The sequence below is a fragment of the Oncorhynchus tshawytscha genome, unplaced genomic scaffold (assembly GCF_018296145.1).
Source record: "Oncorhynchus tshawytscha isolate Ot180627B unplaced genomic scaffold, Otsh_v2.0 Un_contig_1724_pilon_pilon, whole genome shotgun sequence".
Taxonomy (NCBI): Eukaryota; Metazoa; Chordata; class Actinopteri; order Salmoniformes; family Salmonidae; genus Oncorhynchus; species Oncorhynchus tshawytscha.
Genome location: NW_024608377.1, coordinates 13,740 through 27,503, shown reverse-complemented (window position 1 = coordinate 27,503; position 13,764 = coordinate 13,740). Strand labels below are relative to the sequence as shown.

General features: G+C 48.5%; 1 protein-coding gene across 1 annotated transcript in view; it reads right to left on the bottom strand.

Annotated features, from left to right (window-relative positions):
* The window catches only part of LOC121843487 (epsin-2-like), a gene marked incomplete at its 5' end in the record, with an annotated part of 31,658 nt that extends 19,835 nt beyond the window's left edge, over positions 1-11,823 (bottom strand). The window contains 5 exons of the mRNA XM_042313094.1: positions 2,669-2,839; positions 5,269-5,406; positions 8,431-8,557; positions 10,612-10,728; positions 11,712-11,823. Of these exons, the coding sequence (XP_042169028.1) occupies positions 2,669-2,839; positions 5,269-5,406; positions 8,431-8,557; positions 10,612-10,728; positions 11,712-11,823 (665 nt within the window). The remainder of the gene's footprint in view (positions 1-2,668; positions 2,840-5,268; positions 5,407-8,430; positions 8,558-10,611; positions 10,729-11,711) is intronic.
* Positions 11,824-13,764: the final 1,941 nt, after the last annotated feature.

Genomic DNA, 13,764 nt, shown 5'->3' with positions numbered 1-13,764 from the left:
TATATTATACATGTATACCTGTATGTTATATTATACATGTATACCTGTATGTGTATGTTATACATGTATACCTGTATGTGTATGTGTATATTATACATGTATACCTGTATGTGTATGTTATATTATACATGTATACCTGTATGTGTATGTTATATTATACATGTATACCTGTATGTTATATTATACATGTATACCTGTATGTGTATGTTATATTATACATGTATACCTGTATGTTATATTATACATGTATACCTGTATGTGTATGTTATATTATACATGTATACCTGTATGTTATATTATACATGTATACCTGTATGTGTATGTTATATTATACATGTATACCTGTATGCGTATGTTATATTATACATGTATGCGTATGTTATATTATACATGTATACCTGTATGCGTATGTTATATTATACATGTATACCTGTATGTGTATGTTATATTATACATGTATACCTGTATGTGTATGTTATATTATACATGTATACCTGTATGCGTATGTTATATTATACATGTATACCTGTATGTGTATGTTATATTATACATGTATACCTGTATGTTATATTATACATGTATACCTGTATGTGTATGTTATATTATACATGTATACCTGTATGTTATATTATACATGTATACCTGTATGTGTATGTTATATTATACATGTATACCTGTATGTTATATTATACATGTATACCTGTATGTGTATGTTATATTATACATGTATACCTGTATGTTATATTATACATGTATACCTGTATGTGTATGTTATACATGTATACCTGTATGTGTATGTGTATATTATACATGTATACCTGTATGTGTATGTTATATTATACATGTATACCTGTATGTGTATGTTATATTATACATGTATACCTGTATGTTATATTATACATGTATACCTGTATGTGTATGTTATATTATACATGTATACCTGTATGTTATATTATACATGTATACCTGTATGTGTATGTTATATTATACATGTATACCTGTATGTTATATTATACATGTATACCTGTATGTGTATGTTATATTATACATGTATACCTGTATGCGTATGTTATATTATACATGTATACCGTATGTTATATTATACATGTATACCTGTATGTTATGTTATATTATACATGTATACCTGTATGTGTATGTTATATTATACATGTATACCTGTATGTGTATGTTATATTATACATGTATACCTGTATGCGTATGTTATATTATACATGTATACCTGTATGTGTATGTTATATTATACATGTATACCTGTATGTTATATTATACATGTATACCTGTATGTGTATGTTATATTATACATGTATACCTGTATGTTATATTATACATGTATACCTGTATGTGTATGTTATATTATACATGTATACCTGTATGTTATATTATACATGTATACCTGTATGTGTATGTTATATTATACATGTATACCTGTATGTGTATGTTATATTATACATGTATACCTGTATGTTATATTATACATGTATACCTGTATGTGTATGTTATACATGTATACCTGTATGTGTATGTGTATATTATACATGTATACCTGTATGTGTATGTTATATTATACATGTATACCTGTATGTGTATGTTATACATGTATACCTGTATGTGTATGTTATACCTGTATGTGTATGTTATATTATACATGTATACCTGTATGTGTATGTTATATTATACATGTATACCTGTATGTGTATGTTATATTATACATGTATACCTGTATGTGTATGTTATATTATACATGTATACCTGTATGTGTATGTTATATTATACATGTATACCTGTATGTGTATGTTATATTATACATGTATACCTGTATGTTATGTTATATTATACATGTATACCTGTATGTGTATGTTATATTATACATGTATACCTGTATGTTATATTATACATGTATACCTGTATGTGTATGTTATATTATACATGTATACCTGTATGTGTATGTTATATTATACATGTATACCTGTATGTGTATGTTATATTATACATGTATACCTGTATGTGTATGTTATATTATACATGTATACCTGTATGTTATGTTATATTATACATGTATACCTATGTGTATGTGAATGTTTAATTCTGAGTATTTCTGTTTTCTGAATTTGGCTGCTACTGGATGTGGTCTAATCAGTCACCTCTGAGTGGGAAGGGATCTCTAAGAAGTTAACTACTTCTATATATACACTTAATGACATTTTAAATGTGTTCATTCTTCTGGGAGTGTAATGTTTACTGTTCATTTTATTTGATTTTGTTAATTATCTATTTCACTTGCTTTGGCAAATTGAACATATGTCTCCCATGACAATAAAGACCCCTTGAATTGAGAGAACAAGAGATTGTATTCAAATATGAGAGAGCTAGAGAGGGAGGAGATTTTCAACATCTGTCTCCGTACTGTGTGTGTACCACAGAAGTTTCCCAAACTCAGTCCTGGGGAATCCAAGGGGAACACGGTTTGGGTTTTTGTCCCCCGAGCAATACACAGCTGATTTAAATAAAAACTAATCATCAAGCTTTGATGGGGGCCAAAAACCCAAAACGTGTACACCTTGGGTGGGTCCCAGAGGACCGCTGGTGTACCATCTGTCCAGTACTGGGTGTCTCGGTACGGGGGAGGGAGGGGGGGGGGTGTCGGTACCTGCGGCAGCGAGGAAGGGGTTGACAATAGGAGCAGGCTGAGGAGGCTTGGTGACCAGTGAGTCCAGGTTGACCAATGCTGCATTAGGACCCAGGAAGGACTCTGGGGTCTTCCTGTTGGGCAGAGGGTCAAACAGGTCCCCGGTACCACTAGTCAGGGAGGAGAGACCACCTAGAGGATTACACAGAGAGAGAGAGAAAGAGAGAGAAAGAAAGAGAGTGAAAGAGAGTGAAAGCAAGAGAAAGAGAGAGACAGAGACAGAGAGAGAGAGAGACAGAGAGAGAGAGAGAGAGAGAGAGAGACAGAGAGAGAGAGAGAGAGAGAGACAGAGAGAGAGACAGAGAGAGAGACAGAGAGAGAGACAGAGAGAGAGACAGAGAGAGAGAGAGAGAGAGAGAGAGAGAGAGAGATTAACCCTGGCTGATGAGTCCTTGTTGTCCCCAGTCCACCTGGTCATGCTGCTGCTCCAGTTTCAACTGTGGGTTGAATACTTACTGACTCAGACATTTGAGCCCGCCCTCAATACAGACCGGGGCCCGGGACCCTCCTCAATACAGACCGGGGCCCGGGACCCTCCTCAATACAGACCGGGGCCCGGGACCCCCTCAATACAGACCGGGGCCCGGGACCCCCCTCAATACAGACCGGGGCCCGGGACCCTCCTCAATACAGACCGGGGCCCGGGACCCTCCTCAATACAGACCGGGGCCCGGGACCCTCCTCAATACAGACCGGGGCCCGGGACCATCCTCAATACAGACCGGGGCCCGGGACCCTCAATACAGACCGGGGCCCGCCCTCAATACAGACCGGGCCCGCCCTCAATACAGACCGGGGCCGCCCTCAATGCAGACCTGGACCGGGGCCCGCCCTCAATACGCACCGACCGGGGCCCGCCCTCAATACAGACCGGGACCCGCCCTCAATACAGACCGGGACCCGCCCTCAATACAGACCGGGCCCGCCCTCAATACAGACCGGGGCCCGCCCTCAATACAGACCGGGACCCGCCCTCACACAACGGGTCCTCAATACGACGAGGATTGTACCTTTGGCTTCCGGACAACAAAAGAAAGTTGATTAGAAAACCAGAAGAAGAGGACAGAAATGCTGGTTTCAACGGCCCACGAGGAAGTCTTGATGAAGTAATTCCCTAAACATCTCAGGTTGGGTTTTGACGATGCTACCTTAAAAAGGGTAAACATTACCTCAAAACATGAACTAAAATATCAGCTACTACCGGCTAACTAAACCCTGGTGTTGAGGAGTAGGAGCCAGCTACTACCGGCTAACTAAACCCTGATGTTGAGGTGTAGGAGCCAGCTACTACCGGCTAACTAAACCCTGGCGTTGAGGTGTAGGAGCCAGCTACTACCGGCTAACTAAACCCTGGTGTTGAGGTGTACCAGCTACTACCGGCTAACTAAACCCTGGTGTTGAGGAGTAGGAGCCAGCTACTACCGGCTAACTAAACCCTGGCGTTGAGGTGTAGGAGCCAGCTACTACCGGCTAACTAAACCCTGGTGTTGAGGTGTAGGAGCCAGCTACTACCGGCTAACTAAACCCTGGTGTTGAGGTATAGGAGCCAGCTACTACCGGCTAACTAAACCCTGGTGTTGAGGTGTACCAGCTACTACCGGCTAACTAAACCCTGGTGTTGAGGTGTAGGAGCCAGCTACTACCGGCTAACTAAACCCTGGTGTTGAGGTGTAGGTGCCAGCTACTACCGGCTAACTAAACCCTGGTGTTGAGGTGTACCAGCTACTACCGGCTAACTAAACCCTGGTGTTGAAGTGTAGGAGCCAGCTACTACCGGCTAACTAAACCCTGGTGTTGAGGTGTACCAGCTACTACCGGCTAACTAAACCCTGGCGTTGAGGTGTAGGAGCCAGCTACTACCGGCTAACTAAACCCTGGTGTTGAGGAGTAGGAGCCAGCTACTACCGGCTAACTAAACCCTGGCGTTGAGGAGTAGGAGCCAGCTACTACCGGCTAACTAAACCCTGGTGTTGAGGTGTAGGAGCCAGCTACTACCGGCTAACTAAACCCTGGTGTTGAGGAGTAGGAGCCAGCTACTACCGGCTAACTAAACCCTGGCGTTGAGGAGTAGGAGCCAGCTACTACCGGCTAACTAAACCCTGGCGTTGAGGTGTAGGAGCCAGCTACTACCGGCTAACTAAACCCTGGTGTTGAGGTGTAGGAGCCAGCTACTACCGGCTAACTAAACCCTGGTGTTGAGGTGTAGGAGCCAGCTACTACCGCTAACTAAACCCTGGTGTTGAGGTGTACCAGCTACTACCGGCTAACTAAACCCTGGCGTTGAGGTGTAGGAGCCAGCTACTACCGGCTAACTAAACCCTGGTGTTGAGGTGTAGGTGCCAGCTACTACCGGCTAACTAAACCCTGGTGTTGAGGAGTAGGAGCCAGCTACTACCGGCTAACTAAACCCTGGTGTTGAGGTGTAGGTGCCAGCTACTACCGGCTAACTAAACCCTGGTGTTGAGGTGTAGGTGCCAGCTACTACCGGCTAACTAAACCCTGGTGTTGAGGTGTAGGAGCCAGCTACTACCGGCTAACTAAACCCTGGTGTTGAGGTGTACCTGCGTAGGAGGTTCCTCCAGAACCCCAGGGGTCGGGAGCAGGGTTGGTTCCCCAGGGATCACTGCTCTTCATGGGGGAAACAGAGGAGGACGGGGGCCCCCAGGGGTCTACTGGAGCCACTGGCTTTGGGGCTGCACCTGGACACACACAGACACAACATGAGTCCCCCCCAGTAGACAGATGACAAGTCATTCCTGCTGTCTGTCACAATGCTGTTCCCTCGTTTTCAGATCACTACTGTTCTGGACGACTAACATCTCTCTCCCCCCCTCTCTCCGGCCGTACCCCCTCTCTCTCCCTCTCCGTCCGTCCGTCCCCCCCTCTCTCTCCCCCCCTCTCTCTCTGTCCCCCCTCAGTCCCCCCTCTCTCTCCCTCTCCGTCTGTCCGTCCCCCTCTCTCTCTCCCCCTCAGTCCCCCCTCTCTCCTTCTCCGTCCGTCCGTCCCCTCTCTCTCCGTCCCCCTCTCTCCTTCTCCGTCCGTCCGTCCCCTCTCTCTCCGTCCCCCTCTCAGTCCCCCCTCTCTCTCTCCGTCCCGCCCCTCTTCTCTCCGTCCCCCCTTTCTCCGTCCCCCTCAGTCCCCCCTCTCTCTCTCCGCCCTCCCCCTCAGTCCCCCCTCTCTCTCCGCCCCCTCTCTCCTCCCCCTCTCTGTCCCCCTCTCTCCCCCTCTCCCCACCCTCTCTCTCTGTCCCCTCTCTCTCTCCGTCCCCCCTCTCCGTCCGTCCCCCCCCCTCCCCCGTCCCCCCCCCTCAGTCCCCACCCTCTCTCTCTGTCCCCTCTCTCTCTCCGTCCCCCTCTCTGTCCTCCCCCTCTCTCCACCCCCTCTCTCTGGCATCCCCCTCTCCCCTCTCTCTGTCCCCCTCTCCCCTCAGCCCCCCTCTCTCTCTGTCCCCTCTCTCTCTCCGTCCCCCTCTCTGTCCTCCCCCTCTCTCCACCCCCTCTCTCTGGCATCCCCCTCTCCCCTCTCTCTGTCCCCCCCTCTCTCTGTCCCCCCTCTCCCCCCAGCCCCCCCCCGCACTCTCCACCCCCTCCACCCCCCCCCCATCCCTCTCCACCCCCCGCCTCTCCCCTCTCTCTCCACCCCCTGCCTCTCCCCCATCTCTCTCCACCCCCTGCCTCTCCCCCATCTCTCTCCACCCCCTGCCTCTCCACCCATTGTATTGTTCCAGGGACTCCCATTGGTTCATTTGGGAACAGCTCGCCCCTAATCTGGATTATGAACTGTTGTATTGTTCCAGGGACTCCCATTGGTTCATTTGGGAACAGCTCGTACCCCTAATCTGGATTATCATACTGTTGTATTGAGTCAGGGACTCCCATTGGTTCATCTGGGAACAGCGTGTCCCCCTAATCTGGATTATCATACTGCTGTATTGTGCCAGGGACTCCCATTGGTTCATTTGGGAACAGCTCGTCCCCCTAATCTGGATTATCAGCTGTTGTATTGAGTCAGGGACTCCCATTGTTTCATTTGGGAACAGGTCGTCCTCCTAATCTGGATTATCAGCTGTTGTATTGAGTCAGGGACTCCCATTGGTTCATTTGGGAACAGCTCGTCCCCCTAATCTGGATTATCAGCTGTTGTATTGTTCCAGGGACTCCCATTGGTTCATTTGGGAACCGATCGTCCCCCTAATCTGGATTATCATACTGTTGTATTGAGTCAGGGACTCCCATTGGTTCATTTGGGAACAGCTCGTCCCCCTAATCTGGATTATCATACTGTTGTATTGAGTCAGGGACTCCCATTGGTTCATTTGGGAACAGCTCGTCCCCCTAATCTGGATTATCAGCTGTTGTATTGTTCCAGGGACTCCCATTGGTTCATTTGGGAACAGCTCGTCCCCCTAATCTGGATTATCATACTGTTGTATTGAGTCAGGGACTCCCATTGGTTCATTTGGGAACAGCTCGTCCCCCTAATCTGGATTATCAGCTGTTGTATTGTTCCAGGGACTCCCATTGGTTCATTTGGGAACAGCTCGTCCCCCTAATCTGGATTATCAGCTGTTGTATTGAGTCAGGGACTCCCATTGGTTCATTTGGGAACAGCGTGTCCCCCTAATCTGGATTATCATACTGTTGTATTGAGTCAGGGACTCCCATTGGTTCATTTGGGAACTGCTCGTCCCCCTAATATGGATTATCAGCTGTTGTATTGTTCCAGGGACTCCCATTGGTTCATTTGGGAACAGCGTGTCCCCCTAATCTGGATTATCAGCTGTTATATTGTTCCAGGGACTCCCATTGGTTCATTTGGGAACAGCTCGTCCCCCTAATCTGGATTATCAGCTGTTGTATTGTTCCAGGGACTCCCATTGGTTCATTTGGGAACAGCGTGTCCCCCTAATCTGGATTATCAGCTGTTGTATTGTTCCAGGGACTCCCATTGGTTCATTTGGGAACAGCTCGTCCCCTAATCTGGATTATCAGCTGTTGTATTGTTCAGGGACTCCCATTGGTTCATTTGGGAACAGCTCGTCCCCTAATCTGGATTATCAACTGTTGTATTGAGTCAGGGACTCCCATTGGTTCATTTGGGAACAGCGTGTCCCCTAATCTGGATTATCAGCTGTTGTATTGTTCCAGGGACTCCCATTGGTTCATTTGGGAACAGCTCGTCCTCCTAATCTGGATTATCAGCTGTTGTATTGTTCCAGGGACTCCCATTGGTTCATTTGGGAACAGCTCGTCCCCCTAATCTGGATTATCAGCTGTTGTATTGAGTCAGGGACTCCCATTGGTTCATTTGGGAACAGCTCGTCCCCCTAATCTGGATTATCATACTGTTGTATTGAGTCAGGGACTCCCATTGGTTCATTTGGGAACAGCTCGTCCTCCTAATCTGGATTATCAGCTGTTGTCAAACATGTTGATATCAAAAAGAGGACTCTTCCTAATTAGTGACGCAGTGAATTCTACTAGATGAAAACCCTCAAAATGAGTTTTACATCCTGGCATTTAAAAGCACTCCATTATCTACATTTCACATAATATAAAACATTATATTTTATTATTATTTATTATTATTATATCACATTACCGAAATAACTTTAGAGCACAAGGGGATTCAGACACGGTGTGTGTGTGTGTGTGTGTGTGTGTGTGTGTGTGTGTGTGTGTGTGTGTGTGTGTGTGTGTGTGTGTGTGTGTGTGTGTGTGTACCGTAGGCCTGCCAGGGGTCTGGTGCGGCGGCAGCGCCTCCTCCTCCTCCTCCTCCTCTCGCCCCCCAGGGGTCGGCCGAGTCCGATTCTGGAACATCCATCAGATCCAACAGAGAGGACTGGGCCTGCTGGGAGGAGAGAGAGAGAGATGACCACCCATTAGATCCTAACAGAGAGGACTGGGCCTGCTGGGAGGAGAGAGAGAGAGGTGACCACCCATTAGATCCTAACAGAGGACTGGGCCTGCTGGGAGGAGAGAGAGAGAGATGACCACCCATTAGATCCTAACAGAGAGGACTGGGCCTGCTGGGAGGAGAGAGAGTGACCACCCATTAGATCCTAACAGAGAGGACTGGGCCTGCTGGGAGGAGAGAGAGAGATGACCACCCATTAGATCCTAACAGAGAGGACTGGGCCTGCTGGGAGGAGAGAGAGAGAGATGACCACCCATTAGATCCTAACAGAGAGGACTGGGCCTGCTGGGAGGAGAGAGAGAGAGATGACCACCCATTAGATCCTAACAGAGAGGACTGGGCCTGCTGGGAGGAGAGAGAGAGAGATGACCACCCATTAGATCCTAACAGAGAGGACTGGGCCTGCTGGGAGGAGAGAGAGATGACCACCCATTAGATCCTAACAGAGAGGACTGGGCCTGCTGGGAGGAGAGAGAGACAGATGACCACCCATTAGATCCTAACAGAGAGGACTGGGCCTGCTGGGAGGAGAGAGATAGAGATGACCACCCATTAGATCCTAACAGAGAGGACTGGGCCTGCTGGGAGGAGAGAGAGAGATGACCACCCATTAGATCCTATCAGTCAGCCCAGCAGCAGTCTCATGAGGGTCAATCAGCCAGCAGTCTCATGAGGGTCAATCAGCCAGCAGTCTCATGAGGGTCAATCAGTCAGCCCAGCAGCAGTCTCATGAGGGTCAATCAGCCAGCAGTCTCATGAGGGTCAATCAGCCAGCAGTCTCATGAGGGTCAATCAGTCAGCCCAGCAGCAGTCTCATGAGGGTCAATCAGCCAGCAGTCTCATGAGGGTCAATCAGTCAGCCCAGCAGCAGTCTCATGAGGGGTCAATCAGCCAGTCCAGCAGCAGTCTCATGAGGGTCAATCAGTCAGCCCAGCAGCAGTCTCATGAGGGTCAATCAGTCAGCCCAGCATTAGTCTCATGAGGGGTCAATCAGTCAGCCCAGCAGGAGTCTCATGAGGGTCAATCAGTCAGCCCAGCAGCAGTCTCATGAGGGTCAGTCAGTCAGCCCAGCAGCAGTCTCATGAGGGGTCAATCAGCCAGCAGCAGTCTCATGAGGGTCAATCAATCAGCCCAGCAGCAGTCTCATGAGGGGTCAATCAATCAGCCCAGCAGCAGTCTCATGAGGGGTCAATCAGCCAGCAGCAGACTCATGAGGGTCAATCAATCAGCCAGCAGCAGTCTCATGAGGGTCAATCAGCCAGCAGCAGTCTCATGAGGGTCAATCAATCAGCCAGCAGCAGTCTCATGAGGGTCAATCAATCAGCCAGCAGCAGTCTCATGAGGGTCAATCAATCAGCCAGCAGCAGTCTCATGAGGGTCAATCAATCAGCCAGCAGCAGTCTCATGAGGGTCAATCAGCCAGCAGCAGTCTCATGAGGGTCAATCAGCCAGCAGCAGTCTAATGAGGGTCAATCAGCCAGCCCAGCAGCAGTCTCATGAGGGTCAATCAGCCAGCAGCAGTCTCATGAGGGGTCAGTCAGCTATGAGAAAAACAGACTACCGACCTACAGCCATAACATGGGAAACACTGAGATAGTTCTCTGTCTGTACCTCTCTCTCATAACATGGGGAAACACTGAGATAGTTCTCTGTCTGTACCTCTCTCTCATAACATGGGAAACACTGAGATAGTTCTCTGTCTGTACCTCTCTCTCATAACATGGGAAACACTGAGATAGTTCTCTGTCTGTACCTCTCTCTCATAACATGGGAAACACTGAGATAGTTCTCTGACTGACCTCTCTCTCATAACATGGGGAAACACTGAGATAGTTCTCTGTCTGAGAACTCTCTCATAACATGGGAAACACTGAGATAGTTCTCTGTCTGTACCTCTCTCTCATAACATGGGGAAACACTGAGATAGTTCTCTGTCTGTACCTCTCTCTCATAACATGGGAAACACTGAGATAGTTCTCTGTCTGTACCTCTCTCTTCTTCTTGGCTAGTTTTCCAGAGCCGGTGTCACCGAGGGCTTTTCCTTTACGACTCTCCTCGAGTGCCATCTGGAGTCTCAGGTCATCTCCCCGACGCATCCTGTCCTCCTGCACAGAGAGAGACAGGGACGCACAGAGAGCGAGAGAGACGCACAGGGACGCACAGGGAGCGAGAGAGAGAGAGACGGGGAACGCACAGGGAGCGAGAGAGAGAGACGGGGACGCACAGGGAGCGAGAGAGAGAGACAGGGACGCACAGGGAGCGAGAGAGAGAGACAGGGACGCACAGGGAGCGAGAGAGAGAGACAGGGACGCACAGGGAACGAGAGAGAGAGACAGGGACGCACAGGGAGCGAGAGAGACGCACAGGGACGCACAGGGAGCGAGAGAGACGACAGGGACGCACAGGGAGCGAGAGAGAGAGACAGGGACGCACAGGGAGCGAGAGAGAGACAGGGACGCACAGGGAGCGAGAGAGAGAGACAGGGGAGCGACAAGAAGGGGCGAGAGAGACGCACAGGGACGCACAGGGAGCGAGAGAGAGAGACAGGGACGCACAGGGAGCGAGAGAGACGCACAGGGACGCACAGGGAGCGAGAGAGAGAGACCGGGACACAGAGAGAGAGAGACAGGGACACAGAGAGAGAGAGAGACAGGGACACAGAGAGAGAGAGAGAGACAGGGACACAGAGAAAGAGAGAGAGACAGGGACACAGAGAAAGAGAGAGAGACAGGGACACAGAGAGAGAGAGAGAGACAGGGACACAGCGAGAGAGAGACAGACAGGGACACAGAGAGAGAGAGACAGGGACACAGAGAGAGAGAGAGAGAGACAGGGACACAGAGAGAGAGAGAGAGACAGGGACACAGAGAGAGAGAGAGACAGGGACACAGAGAGAGAGAGAGACAGGGACACAGAGAGAGAGAGAGACACAGAGAGAGAGAGAGAGAGAGAGAGAGAGAGAGAGAGAGACAGGGTCACAGAGAGAGACAGTTCATGTCACGCCACGACGTGGTAGGCCACACAAGCTCATAGAACGTGTGTGTGTGTGTGTGTGTGTGTGTGTGTGTGTGTGTGTGTGTGTGTGTACCTGTTCAGCAGCCTCTCTGCTCATGGCCAGGGCTAGCTGCAGCTGTAGCTCCTCCTCTCCGCTGGTCTGGGGCGGGCCTGTTCCAACTCTGAGCCTGGAACCGGAGACGTGGCTACACACACACACACACACACACAGACACACAGACGTTAGACATGCCTCAGCAGAACGGACACTGTAGTACTAGACTAGAGAGATTAAACAGAGACTATGACTGCTAAACACACACACACACACACACACACAGACACACACACACACACACACACACACACACACACCAGAGCAGCTTCTATGAGACTGTGGCTGGAAACAGTGAGTGTGTTGTTTCCGTGGGAACAGAGGCGGGGGCGGGAGTAGACGACGACAGCATGGTCGGAGACTGATGACATCATACATTTCTACTTTCGGTCTGCCTTGCTTTGCTGCCTCTCCCACTCTTCACCCCCTTCCCCCTATGTATGTCCCGTCTCCCCTGCAGTAACACGAACGGCCTTCCATTGGAGTTACTCAATGAAAGGGGGCAGCACTGAGCCATCTCCCCTGCAGTACCACGAACGGCCTTCCATTGGAGTTACTCAATGAAAGGGGCAGCACTGAGCCATCTCCCCTGCAGTACCACGACGGCCTTCCATTGGAGTTACTCAATGAAAGGGGGCAGCACTGAGCGTCTCCCCTGCAGTACCACGAACGGCCTTCCATTGGAGTTACTCAATGAAAGGGGGCAGCACTGAGGCGTCTCCCCCTGCAGTACCACGGACGGACTTCCATTGGAGTTACTCAATGAAAGGGGGCAGCACTGAGGCGTCTCCCCCTGCAGTACCACGGACGGCCTTCCATTGGAGTTACTCAATGAAAGGGGGCAGCACTGAGCCGTCTCCCCCTGCAGTACCACGAACGGCCTTCCATTGGAGTTACTCAATGAAAGGGGGCAGCACTGAGCCGAGTCCCCAAAGCGAACACATCCCTGTGTCGCTTGTCTTTTCTTCTTGCCCTTTGTGCTGTTGTCTTTGACCAATAATGTTTTGTACCCTGTTCTGTACTGCTACCATGTTGTATTGTCGTATGTCTCTTTATGTAGTGTTGTCTCTCTCGTTGTGATTATTGCATGTTTTGTCCTATATTTATATTGCATTCACTACATCCGTACCAGCCCGGAGGCCTTTATACCTTTTTGGAGGCCGTCATTGTAAATCAGAATGTGTTCTTAACTGACTTGCCTGGTTAAATCAAGAGTTCAATTAAAAAATGTAATTATAAAAAAAAGCACTGAGCTAGCCAGCAACGCCACTTCCTGGAGTAGCTTAAACTGCACATATTCAGTCTGATTGACACTCCATCCTAACCCACTACATATTCAGTCAGACTCCATCCTAACCCACTACATATTCAGTCTGACTCCATCCTAACCCACTACATATTCAGTCTGATTGAGACTCCATCCTAACCCACTACATGTTCAGTCTGACTCCATCCTAACCCACTACATATTCAGTCTGATTGACACTCCATCCTAACCCACTACATGTTCAGTCTGACTCCATCCTAACCCACTACATATTCAGTCTGATTGAGACTCCATCCTAACCCACTACATGTTCAGTCTGACTCCATCCTAACCCACTACATATTCAGTCTGATTGAGACTCCATCCTAACCCACTACATATTCAGTCAGACTCCATCCTAACCCACTACATGTTCAGTCTGACTCCATCCTAACCCACTACATATTCAGTCTGATTGAGACTCCATCCTAACCCACTACATATTCAGTCAGACTCCATCCTAACCCACTACATATTCAGTCTGATTAAGACTCCATCCTAACCCACTACATATTCAGTCAGACTCCATCCTAACCCACTACATATTCAGTCTGATTAAGACTCCATCCTAACCCACTACATATTCAGTCAGACTCCATCCTAACCCACTACATGTTCAGTCTGACTCCATCCTAACCCTCTTACATATTCAGTCAGACTCCATCCTAACCCTCTTACATATTCAGTCAGACTCCATCCTAACCCACTACATATTCAGTCAGACTC